The sequence below is a fragment of the Phyllobates terribilis genome, unplaced genomic scaffold (genome assembly GCF_046119375.1).
Source record: "Phyllobates terribilis strain yellow unplaced genomic scaffold, ASM4611937v1 Scaffold_7__3_contigs__length_470593459, whole genome shotgun sequence".
Taxonomy (NCBI): Eukaryota; Metazoa; Chordata; class Amphibia; order Anura; family Dendrobatidae; genus Phyllobates; species Phyllobates terribilis.
In genome coordinates this window covers 421,179,975-421,192,113 of record NW_027362767.1, presented here as the reverse complement: position 1 = coordinate 421,192,113, position 12,139 = coordinate 421,179,975, and the positions used below count along the sequence as shown (strand labels likewise).

The window sequence follows — 12,139 nt, the reverse complement described above, 5'->3', positions numbered from 1 at the left end:
TAATACTGCACGCAGAACATCACAGATAGGGTAATAATACAGTACAGGATATGATACAGCAGCGGCACCAATGATAAAACTCCGTCCTCTGCGCGACATCTGACTGCGACTAAAGAATCCCCTCCCTCCCCCCGACCATGCATTATTATATCAGGAAACAACTCAGTAGCAAGAACCAGACTCACAATGAGAAGGGATATTGGTCTGAACGCAGGACCTCAGGGGTGGGGCCTGACCCAAGATATCCACCCCCTCGGAGCCAGAACTCTTCATAATATATAGATTTTTTTACTAAAGTGTCCGGTTATAGCTTATCTGTCAATAAATACATGTAACACTACTTATCATTAAAAAAAAATCCATAATACAGTAATCAGTTGTACAAGAACATTTCTCCTTTAAATAAAAAAAAAATTCTAGATGCTCTAGTCACCCTCTTTTGCCAAAACTAATAAAAAAATTATATATCTCCAATAATTAGTAATAAATGTACTGTGATCGGATGGTGACATCTATTTTTTAGATAAATAATGGCCTTGGGTTTTAATAAAAAAAAAAGTGCAGCAGCAATAAGCAGACGCTAAAAGCAAAGACGTTACGGCCGTATGGACCAGACCTAGAGAATGAAGGTAAAAAGCACAGAAATTGGCCAATTCATGAGAGCCCACCAGCCACGACAAGGCGATGACCGGACCTTAAACTTAATATTTATCAGATATGTCTCTCCTGGGCCAAATGCTACAACTATAAAAGGGCAGGTAGGATCCCGCGGTAATTAAAGGCCGCCAAAGGTCGGGTTCGGATGAGCAAAAGAAAAATTGTCCGATTTTGATCCCTCTTGCCATTTGTGTCCGAATGGCGGAATGCTTTTCTCTTTCCCACCATTTCTTCTCCCTTTTTTCCGTCTTTCAGTACACGATACTGTAAAATGAATGGTGTCAATTAAAACTACAACACGTCCTGCAAAAAACAAGACTTTGTATGGTGGAGTTGGACAGAAGGATAAAAAAAAGTAAGAGCTCCAGAGTGTGGTGCGCGGAGGGGATACTTCAGCTAACTATGGAGGACATATTAGAATCTTTATTATTATTGTGCAGGCTTCCTCTTTGGTCTGCGTTACGTCGATGCCTCGGCCGGTTCCAGTTGAGATTATTTGTACCATGAATGGAGTCTGGGAGACCGGCCATGTATACTGTGCGCCGCCCGATACTGGGAAGACGTTGGAAAGTGCTGACGCTTCGCTCCCACCCTCGTCTTCAGGCCGGATCACTGAGGAGACCGGATTTCTCGGAGATCCATCAGTGGTTCAGACACAGTCTGCACAAGAGGATGAGCTGGAGGACATGGATTCACCTCTTACCAGATGAATGACTGTACCAGACGGCCAAGTAAATGAGGAATTAGGTTCTAATATTTTTCCATCTTTCGGTAAATGAAATGGTTAAATGAATTATGTCAAAATAAACTACAAGAGGTCCTACAAAACGACAAACCCTGATACGGCGATGTTGGACAGAAAGATTAACCAATTCGGCGCCAGAGCCTGTTTTTGCCTTCGTGACCGGGCCAATTTTTTCAATTCTGACCACTGCCAGTTTATGAAGTAATTACTCTGGAACGCTTCAACGTATTCCCCTGATTCTGTAGTTGTTTTTTCGTGACATATTGTACTTCATGATAGTGGTAAAATTTCTTCGATATAACTTGTGTTTATTTGTAAAAAAAAATCGGAAATTTGGCGAAAATTTTGAAAATTTTGCAATTTTCAAACTTTGAATTTTCATGCCCTTAAATCAGAGAGATATGTCACACAAAATAGTTAATAAATAACATTTCCCACATGTCTACTTTACATCAGCACAATTTTTGTTAGGGAGCTATAAGGGTTAAAAGTTGACCAGCGATTTCTCATTTTTCCAACAAAATTTACAAAAAACATTTTTTTAGGGACCACATCATATTTGAAGTCACTTTGAGGGGTCTTTATGACAGAAAATACCCAAAAGTGACACCATTCTAAAAACTGCACCCCCCAAGGTGCTCAAAACCACATTCAAGAACTTTATTAACCCTTCAGGTGCTTCACAGGAATTTTTGGAATGTGGAAGAAAAAAATTAACATTTAACTTTTTTCACAAAAATGTTACTTTAGACCCAATTTTTTTTATTTTTACAGGGGTAACATGAAAAAATGGACCCCAAATTTTTTGTGCAATTTCTCTTGAGTGTGCTGATACCCCATATGTGAGGGAAAACCACTGTTTGGGCGCACGGCAGGGTTCGGAAGGGAAGGAGCGCCATTAGACTTTTTGAATGTAAAATTTGTCTGAATAATTAGCAGACGCTATGTTGCGTTTGGAGAGCTCCTGATGTGCCTAAACAGTGGAAACCCCCCACAAGTGACACCATTTTGGAAACTAGACCCCTTAGGGAACTTATCTAGATGTGTGGTGAGCACCTTGAACCCCAAGGTGCTTCACAGAAGTTTATAATATTGAGCTGTAAAAATAAAATTTTCACATTTTTCCCACAAAACCGTTTTTCATCCCTTAATTTTGCATTATCATAAGGGTAATAGGATAAATTGCACCATGAAATTTGTCATGCAATTTCTCCTGAACACGCTGATACCCCATATGTGGAGGCAAATTACTGTTTGGGCACATGGCAGGGTTTGAAAGGGAAGGAGGGCCATTTGACTTTTTGAATGTAAAATTTGTTTGAATAATTAGCAGACGCCATGTCGCATTTGGGGAGCCCCTAATGTGACTAAACAGTGGAAACCCCCCACAAGTGCCACCATTTTGGAAACTAGACCCCTTAGGGAACTTATCTAGATGTGTGGTGAGCACCTTGCACCCCCAGCTGCTTCACAGAAGTTTATAATATTGAGCCGTAAAAATAAAATTTTCACATTTTTCCCTCAAAAAATGTTTTTCATTCCCTAATTTTGTATTATCATAAGGGTAACAGGATAAATTGCACCATGAAATTTGTTCTGCAATTTCTCCTGAACACGCCGATACCCCATATGTGGAGGCAAATTACTGTTTGGGCGCATGGCAGGGTTTGAAAGGGAAGGAGCGCCATTTGACTTTTTGAATGTAAAATTTGTTTGAATAATTAGCAGACGCCATGTCGCATTTGGGGAGCCCCTAATGTGACTAAACAGTGGAAACCCCCCACAAGTGCCACCATTTTGGAAACTATACCCCTTAGGGAACTTATCTAGATGTGTGGTGAGCACCTTGCACCCCCAGCTGCTTCACAGAAGTTTATAATATTGAGCCGTAAAAATAAAATTTTCACATTTTTCCCATAAAAAATGTTTTTCATTCCCTAATTTTGCATTATCATAAGGGTAACAGGATAAATTGCACCATGAAATTTGTTGTACAATTTCTCCTGAGTACGCCGATACCCCATATGTGGGGGAAAACCACTGCTTTGGTGTACGGCAGGGTTCGGAAGAGAAAGAAGCGCTATGTTGGCTGGGAAAGGCAGCAGACACCATGTCACATTTGAAGAGTTGCTGACATGCCGAAACAGCAGAAACCCCCACAAGTGACCCCATTTTGTAAACTACACCTCTCAAGGAATTCATCTAGGGAAGTAGTGAGCATTTTTTAATTTTTAAATTTATACCATTGGGCAGTGAAAAAAGCATAATTATATTTTTACCACAAAAAAATGTTTTACCCTCAGATTTTACATTTTCACACAGGGCAATGGGTAAAAATGGTGCCGAAATGTGTCACACAATTTCTTCTAAAAGTGTCAATACCCCATATGTGGCTGCATCGTACCGCTCAGCCATATGGCGAGATCTGGGGGGGACGGAGTGGTATTTCACAATTGGAGAACAAATTATTGTAGAATAGGCATTTGGATTTGGGAGCACAAAATTTTCTGAATTTCTTTTGGGGGGCAAGGACCATTTTGCTTTTCCAGAGCCTTTCTGCTACCAGTAACTTGGAAGTCCCTTATATTTTTAACAGATGATGGACCTGAGTGGGGACTAGCTTTTTTTGAGGACTGAGTTGAAGCGTTTATTGGGAACATTTTACGTAACATTTATCCGGCGCTCTAGGCTGAGCACTTACATCGGGGTTTCCATCTAAATTTCCAAGTGATGTAATTCAGATGAAACCCCTGCGGGATCCATTCACTATAATTAGGCAGCTGAGTTACTCTGGACTCCGTCTGGCCTCTGTTTAGTGGTGTCCTTTTTTTCAGAAGTGCACAAAACTGTGGCCAACCGCACTTTTATGCACGCCTAAAACAAATGACACCGTGGGATCCCAGGCTAGACGGCGTCCACAGTGGCCTATATCTGCCTCATTACAGGAAATCTTCCATCATGGGTTCTGGCTGAATCACGTATTTCAGAGATTTACACGGAAACTCTGGTGTAAGTGCTCAGCGCAGAGCGCAGGATAAATGTGGGCAGAGCCTTACTGGGATCTTTGGGAGACATAATAAACAAATCAGTAGCAGGTGAATAATATTTGTTTTATTTATTTTTTACGCCGTTCCTAGTGTGATATAACTGATTAGATTACTTTATTCTTCGGGTCGGTGCGATTACAGAGATACCAGATTTATATCGGGTTTTTATGTTTGGCAGCTGTCACACACTAAAATACGCTTTTTTTGCAAAATCTAGTTTTTGCATCACCATATTTTGAGAGCTATAATTTTTCCATATTTCGGCCGATAGAGTCATGTGACGGCTTTTTTTTTGCGGGACGAGTTGACATTTTTATTGGAACCATTTTTGGGTACGTGACATTTTTTGATCGCTTTCTATTCCGTTTTTTGGGAGGTAAAGTTAACAAAAACAAACACTTCAGGAATTGTTTTTTGAGTTTTTTTTTATGCCGTTCTGCGTGTGGTAAAAGTGATCAGGCAGCGTTATTCTTGGGGTCAGTACGTTTACAGCGATACTACACTTACTGTATTTTTTTCATGTTTTGGTGCTTTTACACAATAAAACAATTTTATAGAAAAAAAAATATTTTTTTTGCATTGCTTTATTCTGAGCGCTATAACTTTTTTATTTTTCGGCTAATGGAGCTGTATGGCGGCTTTTTTTTGCGGAACAAGATGAAGTTTTCAGTGGTACCATTTTTATTTCTATTCTGCTTTTTGATCGCATTTTTTTCCACTTTTTGTTTGGCGATATGATGAAAAAGCATATTTTTTTGCTCCGTTTTTTATTTATTTTTATTACGGTGTGCACAGAAGGAGTTAATTAGTGTGACAGTTTTATAGCTCGGGTTGTTTCGGACGCGGCGATACCAAATATGTGTACTTTTTTTGGTTTTGTAATAATATGCGGATTTATTGGTTTATTATTTTATTTATTTATTTTTATTTATTTTGTGATTTTTTTTTTTAATAGTTTAAAAACTTTTTTTTTACTTTTTTTTACATTTTTACTTAGTCCCTGTATGGGACATTAATTTTTATTTTTCTGATCACTGATCTCATGTAATGTAATAGACATATATTACATTACATGAGATCTTCACTGACTGTTTCAGTCTCCTGTCTGGAATCAGCTACATACAGGCTGAAGCCAGACAGGAAGGACACCATATATGGCAGAGCTGGAGGCGGTCATGTGACCTCCAGCTGCCATAGCAACCCCAGGTCCTCAAACGAAACGGAGGTCTTCGGAGGTAAGTAAGACGACCCCCTCTCCTCTTGCTGTCTCCTATATGCCGCAATCACTATAGATCGCAGCATATAGAAGACAGCAAAGGGTTAACATCACTGGGACCTGATCTAATCAGGTCCCGATGATGTACCCTGTCAGAGCTAACGCTCTGCACCGGAATCGCAGTGCTTGCAGGACCCTGGGGGTCCTGAGCACTGCGAGACCACCCACCGGTTTTAAACGTCGGCGCTGCACAGAGCCCGGCAAGCGCCGACGTTTATCTACAGTGGGCGGTCGGGAACCGGTTAAAAAAGAAAAAAAAAGTTTTAACTCTTGGAAGAAGTGGAAGGAAAAACAAAAACGTGAAAAAGAAAAATGGCAACCCAGCAGAGAGGGGGTTAAAGGACAAATTTACCTTTTGTAAGTCAGTATAACGGCTCAGACACATTTTTTTTTTTGCGTACGAGAAAAACTGTTCTAGTTCAATCAGAGATTTTCTTCAGATTTGGCCAGAACAAAAACAAAAAAGTTCCCCACCTTCTCTCTCCAATCAGTGGAAAACCATGGACACATAAAGTACAGACCAAAAGTTTGGACACACCTTCTCATTTAAAGATTTTTCTGCATTTTCATGACTATGAAAATTGTACATTCACACTGAAGGCATCAAAACTATGAATTAACACATGTGGAATTATATACTTAACAAAAAAGTGTGAAACAACTGAAAATATGTCTTATATTCTAGGTTCTTCAAAGTAGCCACCTTTTGCTTTGATGACTGCTTTGCACACTCTTGGCATTCTCTTGATGAGCTTCAAGAGGTAGTCACCAGAAATGGTCTTCCAACAATCTTGAAGGAGTTCCCAGAGATGCTTAGCACTTGTTGGCCCTTTCGCCTTCACTCTGCAGTCCAGCTCACCCCAAACCATCTCGATTGGGTTCAGGTCTGGTGACTGTGGAGGCCAGGTCATCCTGCGTAGCACCCCATCACTCTCCCTCTTGGTCAAATAGCCCTTACACAGCCTGGAGATGTGTTTGGGGTCATTGTCCTGTTGAAAAATAAATGATGGTCCAACTAAACGCAAACCGGATGGAATAGCATGCCGCTGCAAGATGCTGTGGTAGCCATGCTGGTTCAGTATGCCTTCAATTTTGAATAAATCCCCAACAGTGTCACCAGCGAAGCACCCCCACACCATCACACCTCCTCCTCCATGCTTCACGGTGGGAACCAGGCAAGTCGAGTCCATCCGTTCACCTTTTCTGTGTCGCACAAAGACACGGTGGTTGGAACCAAAGATCTCAAATTTGGACTCATCAGACCAAAGCACAGATTTCCAGTGGTCTAATGTCCATTCATTGTGTTCTTTAGCCCAAACTTGTCTCTTCTGCTTGTTGCCTGTCCTTAGCAGAGGTTTCCTAGCAGCTATTTTACCATGAAGGCCTGCTGCACAAAGTCTCCTCTTAACAGTTGTTGTAGAGATGTGTCTGCTGCTAGAACTCTGTGTGGCATTGACCTGGTCTCTAATCTGAGCTGCTGTTAACCTGCGATTTCTGAGGCTGGTGACTCGGATAAACTTATCCTCAGAAGCAGAGGTGACTCTTGGTCGTTTCCTTGGGCGGTCCTCATGTTAGCCAGTTTCTTTGTAGCGCTTGATGGTTTTTGCAACTGCACTTGGGGACACTTTCAAAGTTTTCCCAATTTTTCGCACTGACTGACCTTCATTTCTTAAAGTAATTATGGCCACTCGTTTTTCTTTACTTAGCTGCTTTTTTCTTGCCATAATACAAATTCTAACAGTCTATTCAGTAGGACTATCAGCTGTGTATCCACCTGACTTCTGCACAACACAACTGATGGTCCCAACCCCATTTATAAGGCAAGAAATCCCACTTATTAAACCTGACAGGGCACACCTGTGAAGTGAAAACCATTTCCGGTGACTACCTCTTGAAGCTCATCAAGAGAATGCCAAGAGTGTGCAAAGCAGTCATCAAAGCAAAAGGTGGCTACTTTGAAGAATCTAGAATATAAGACATATTTTCAGTTGTTTCACACTTTTTTGTTAAGTATATAATTCCACATGTGTTAATTCATAGTTTTGATGCCTTCAGTGTGAATGTACAATTTTCATAGTCATGAAAATACAGAAAAATCTTTAAATGAGGTGTGTCCAAACTTTTGGTCTGTACTGTAGACTTACATTGTGGATTTTGATGTGACAGTCGGTTCAATATCAGACAAGTGATTTTGCGAGAACTTCTCTCTCACAGACTGTACTAGATACAAGTATTCTCCATGAAGAAATCGGATAAAACTTGTGTGCGAAAAACATACGTCTGAATGAGGCCTAAGAGTCCATTCAGAAATGAGGTGGACTGGTTACTGTGGACTTGCTGCGTAAAGACCCTGTTGATTAGGCTGGTTACTAGGCAGTGTGCCCCTAGTAACCAGTTGACATTATCCCTCTAATTTAGGAACTTGGTCATAGCGGCCATATTGTGGTTGATAAGCATGGTGCCCCTAGTTACAAGGTGATATTGTTGTTACAATTCCATAGTAACTAGGTCATGGCGGCCATATTTTGGTTGCGAGGCAGTGTGCCCCTAGTAACCAGGTGATATTACTGCATTATTCCTCTATTATAGTAATTAGGTCATAGAGGCCATATTTTGGTTACTACGCAGTGTGCTCCTAGTAACCAAATGACATTACCCCTCTATTTGAGTAACTGGGTCATAGCGGCCATATTTTGGTTGCGAGGCAGTGTGCCCCTAGTAACAAGGTGACATTGCTGCATTATTCTTATTCCTGTATTATAGTACCTAAGTCATGGCGGCCATATTTTGGTTGCTAGGCAGTGTGCCCCTAGTAACAAGCTAATATTACTGAATTATTCCTCTATTATAGTAATAGGTCATGGCGGCCATATTTTGGTTTCTAGGTATTGAGCCCCTAGTAACTAGGTGACATTGTTACATTATTTCTCTTCTTGAGTAACTAGCTCACGGTGGCCGTATATTTTTTGACGAAAGGAGGTGACTCATGGGGGATTTGCTCTTTACTGATCTTCTTGGACCATGCGATCACCAATCATCGGAATCGTCTGTGCTCCCAGAAGATTCGGGGTCCGCCTGGGGTCTTACTTTCGTATGAACTCTGTAGTGCATTTCCAGAGAGAATTTCCTATTGAACGTCTTGTCGCACTTGTAACATTTATAGGGTTTCTCGCCCGTGTGTATCCTCAGGTGTCGCACCAGGTGGGCCCTCCGGCCGAACGCTTTGGAGCACTCCATGCACTTGTGCGGCCGATCCCCCGTGTGAGTCTGTTGATGCCTCTTTAGGCTGGATGAGTTGGTGAAAGTGCGATTACATATGGGGCACATGAATGGCTTCACCCCCGTGTGGATCCTCATGTGGGCGGTAAGGTGGGACTGGTTGACGAAGGTCTTCTCGCATTCGGAGCACTTGTATGGCTTCTCCCTGGTGTGGGCTCGCTGGTGGACCACCAGCGTTTGCTGATCGCAGAAGCTTTTAGCACACTCCTCACATTTGTAAGCAGTCTGGCCAGAGTGGTTCTTCTTATGTCGGTTCAGGTGACCGATGTGCTTGAACATCTTCCCACAGATGGAGCAGACATAACGGACCTCTCCATTGTCGTCCTCCACAATCTCAGAAGGGTCTTCTACGTTACCCAAGGACTCTTCACTGCCATTGTCCCCAGCATCAGCGTAGTACGTGACGTCCATCTGTGGTTCACGGGTCTCATCCTCCTTACTGTCCTCGGTCAGGATATGGTCATCCATGATTAAATCCTCCATCATATTTTCTGGTGCTACACAAGACAGTTTGGAGATCATCTCTGGCTCTGGCTTCTTGGATGGTTGAAGTTCTTCCTGTCTTTTCAAATCTAGTGCATGTCGTCCATCATGACCAAAAGACGTTTTCATGTCCAAGGCTGGAGGAAGGAGGTTAGACCTGCTGTCACATTGCGGCAGGAGGTTACCAGCAGTGCCCCCTGCTGCCCAGTGGAGTCACTTACATGTTGGGTTTCACGCCTATAATCAAGAGAAAAATCAATTCTTAAAGTTCTCCATGACTAGATAAACATGTCTGCTTCCAGATACAGCGCCACACCAGTCCATGGGTTGTGTCTGGTACTGCAGCTCAGCGCCACTGAAGTGAATGAGGCTGTGCTGTAATGCCAGACAGAGGTGGAGACATTTTAGAAAACAAAAACATGTTATATAGTCTTGTTCAACTGTTTTCCTGAAAAAGAGAAGCCCCGACCGGACAGGAGCTGCCGTCCCCCTCCGGCCCCCCGACCGGACAGGACCCTCCGTCCCCCTCCAGCCCCCCGACCGGACAGGACCCTCCGTCCCCCTCCAGCCCCCCGACCGGACAGGACCTTCCGTCCCCCCGACCGGACAGGACCCTCCGTCCCCCTCCAGCCCCCGACCTGACAAGACCTTCCGTCCCCCTCCAGCCCCCCAACCGGACAGGACCTTCCACCCCCCCCACACCGGACCTTCTGTCTCCCTCCAGCCCCCACGACTGACCAGCCCTTTTGTCCCCCTCCAGCCTCCCGACCGGACCTGCAGTTCCCCCCGAGCTCGCTCCTGACCCCCTCTGCTATGACCTGCACTATTCCCTGCCCTTGCACACGGCACTGACCGCGCCCCTTCCCCTGCGCGCACAGATCAGTGCAGACACTGCAGCTCAGCTCCTACCTGCGCCGCATCACACGAGCTGCGCCAACCTAAGAAAACCCCAGAGCAAAGAACGAAATAAACCTGGACTCTGATTGGTGGAAAGAGTGAGGCCACGCCCACGAATGTCTGGGATTTCTTTTCTTTCGTTGGCCGAGCACTTTTTTTTTTTTTTGCAAGCCTCGCTTTCAGAATGGAAACGAAGAGTCCTTATTGGTGGATTCTGTGCTGGAACGCACGGTGGAACGCACGCTGAGACTTCCGGTTGTCAGGAGAGCTGCGCTGCGGAGACTGAGCCGGGGCGAGGAGGTCAGTGAGTGTGAGGGCGGAGCAGGGACGTGAGGAGCTCAGTGATAACCGGTCCATGGCAGACTTCATGCCGCCATACTGTGCCCCAATGTCCATTCTCTACTTGTACCCACACAATAGCCCTAAATAACCCAGAACTCCCCCTGCCACACTATACTGCCATATAGACCCTAAGTGATGGCCTTTGTAGTTATTCCTGCACAGTATCTCTATACGGCACTTGAATAATACCGCCATGCAGGTCCTGTATGATATATGTCCTCAGTGTGGCAGCAGTATATCGCCATATAGCTGCAAATGACCCCCTGTAACGCGCCCACATAGTATAGATCCTAAACATCACCCCTAATTCTAGTCATATAGTGCCGCCATATGTTGCACAGGTAATGTGGCAGTCTATGGCCCTATCTGTGCCCGTATAATGGCGCCGTACAGTTACTGACTCACAAATTGTTCCTGTATGTCCCTATAGTATCCACACAATACACATAATCCCGCCATACCGTCCCTGAATAGTAAACCCGTATAATAACGCCACATAGTGCTGAATAATATCACCATTCATTTGCTAATAAACACATCCTGAATGCGCCCCTATAATACACCCAGAATGTAGCCAGATATACCCGCCATGCAGTCCCTAAGTAATACTCCCTAGCCGTATATAGTAGTGCCGCCAAATAGTCCACTCCCAGACTGCGCCGGTATAATATTACACCTGAATAATAGACAGCGTCCATCATGTAATACCTATATACAGCGGCCACATAATACCGCCTTTCCTTGCCAAAATAATGCTGCCTGATACCTGCAGAGAATTCTCCATAGTGCTGTGTTGTGGTTTAATATCTTAAAGGGGCTCCACACATTTTCACTTTTTTTTCATGACATTGGTTTGGTTCTTTTATTTTTTAGGACCCCCTCCCCCGCCCCCTTACAATGCTCCGCCTCTTACGCGGCCACGGTGTTATTGGGGGAGCGCCCTGCAGGAGCGCCGCTAACGTCACAGAGCGGACTAGGAGGGACGAGCGTCGGCGGCGTCAGCAGTGTCAGCGGGAGGAGGATGCCGCGCTGGAGACAGTGAGTGACGCCTTATTATACTGTACGAGTGTATACAGCGTATACTCACTAATAGGCGCTATGTGTCCACAGGCTCCAGGGAAAGGCCGGCGCTGGCGAGACAAGGAGACCGTCGAGTACGAAGGTCGCACGGCGCCAGGAGAAAAGAAAGGTATGACGGCAGAACGGGCGCCATCAGTCTGGAGGACTAGTGATATCAGCGAGGCATTACCAGTGATACTGCTGCTGCCACAAGAGGGCAGCGTCACAGCTCCATGGGAAAGTGGATGATGAGAGATGGCGGCGGTGCCTGAGGGGGCAGTGATTCTTACTACATCAGCGGGGAGGGAGTAAAGCGGGAATCTCAGGCAGCAGGGTATTTGTGTATTTTGTTCC

The 12,139-nt window shown here is 44.2% G+C and overlaps 2 protein-coding genes across 2 annotated transcripts in view; one reads left to right on the top strand and one right to left on the bottom strand.

Moving 5' to 3' along the window:
• Window positions 1-6,472: 6,472 nt before the first annotated feature.
• LOC141155133 (uncharacterized) lies at window positions 6,473-10,512 on the bottom strand. Its single transcript, XM_073641809.1, has 2 exons — window positions 10,397-10,512; window positions 6,473-9,724 (listed from the first exon to the last, which is right to left on the bottom strand). The coding sequence occupies exon 2, from the start codon at window positions 9,614-9,616 to the stop codon at window positions 8,753-8,755; it is 864 nt and encodes a 287-aa protein (XP_073497910.1). The 5' UTR covers window positions 9,617-9,724; window positions 10,397-10,512; the 3' UTR covers window positions 6,473-8,752.
• A 27-nt stretch (window positions 10,513-10,539) lies between these two features.
• VARS2 (valyl-tRNA synthetase 2, mitochondrial) overlaps window positions 10,540-12,139 on the top strand; it is a 23,137-nt gene continuing 21,537 nt past the window's right edge. Inside the window, exons 1-3 of the mRNA XM_073641798.1 lie at window positions 10,540-10,684; window positions 11,600-11,764; window positions 11,837-11,915. Of these exons, the coding sequence (XP_073497899.1) occupies window positions 11,624-11,764; window positions 11,837-11,915 (220 nt within the window). The 5' untranslated portion in view covers window positions 10,540-10,684; window positions 11,600-11,623. The remainder of the gene's footprint in view (window positions 10,685-11,599; window positions 11,765-11,836; window positions 11,916-12,139) is intronic.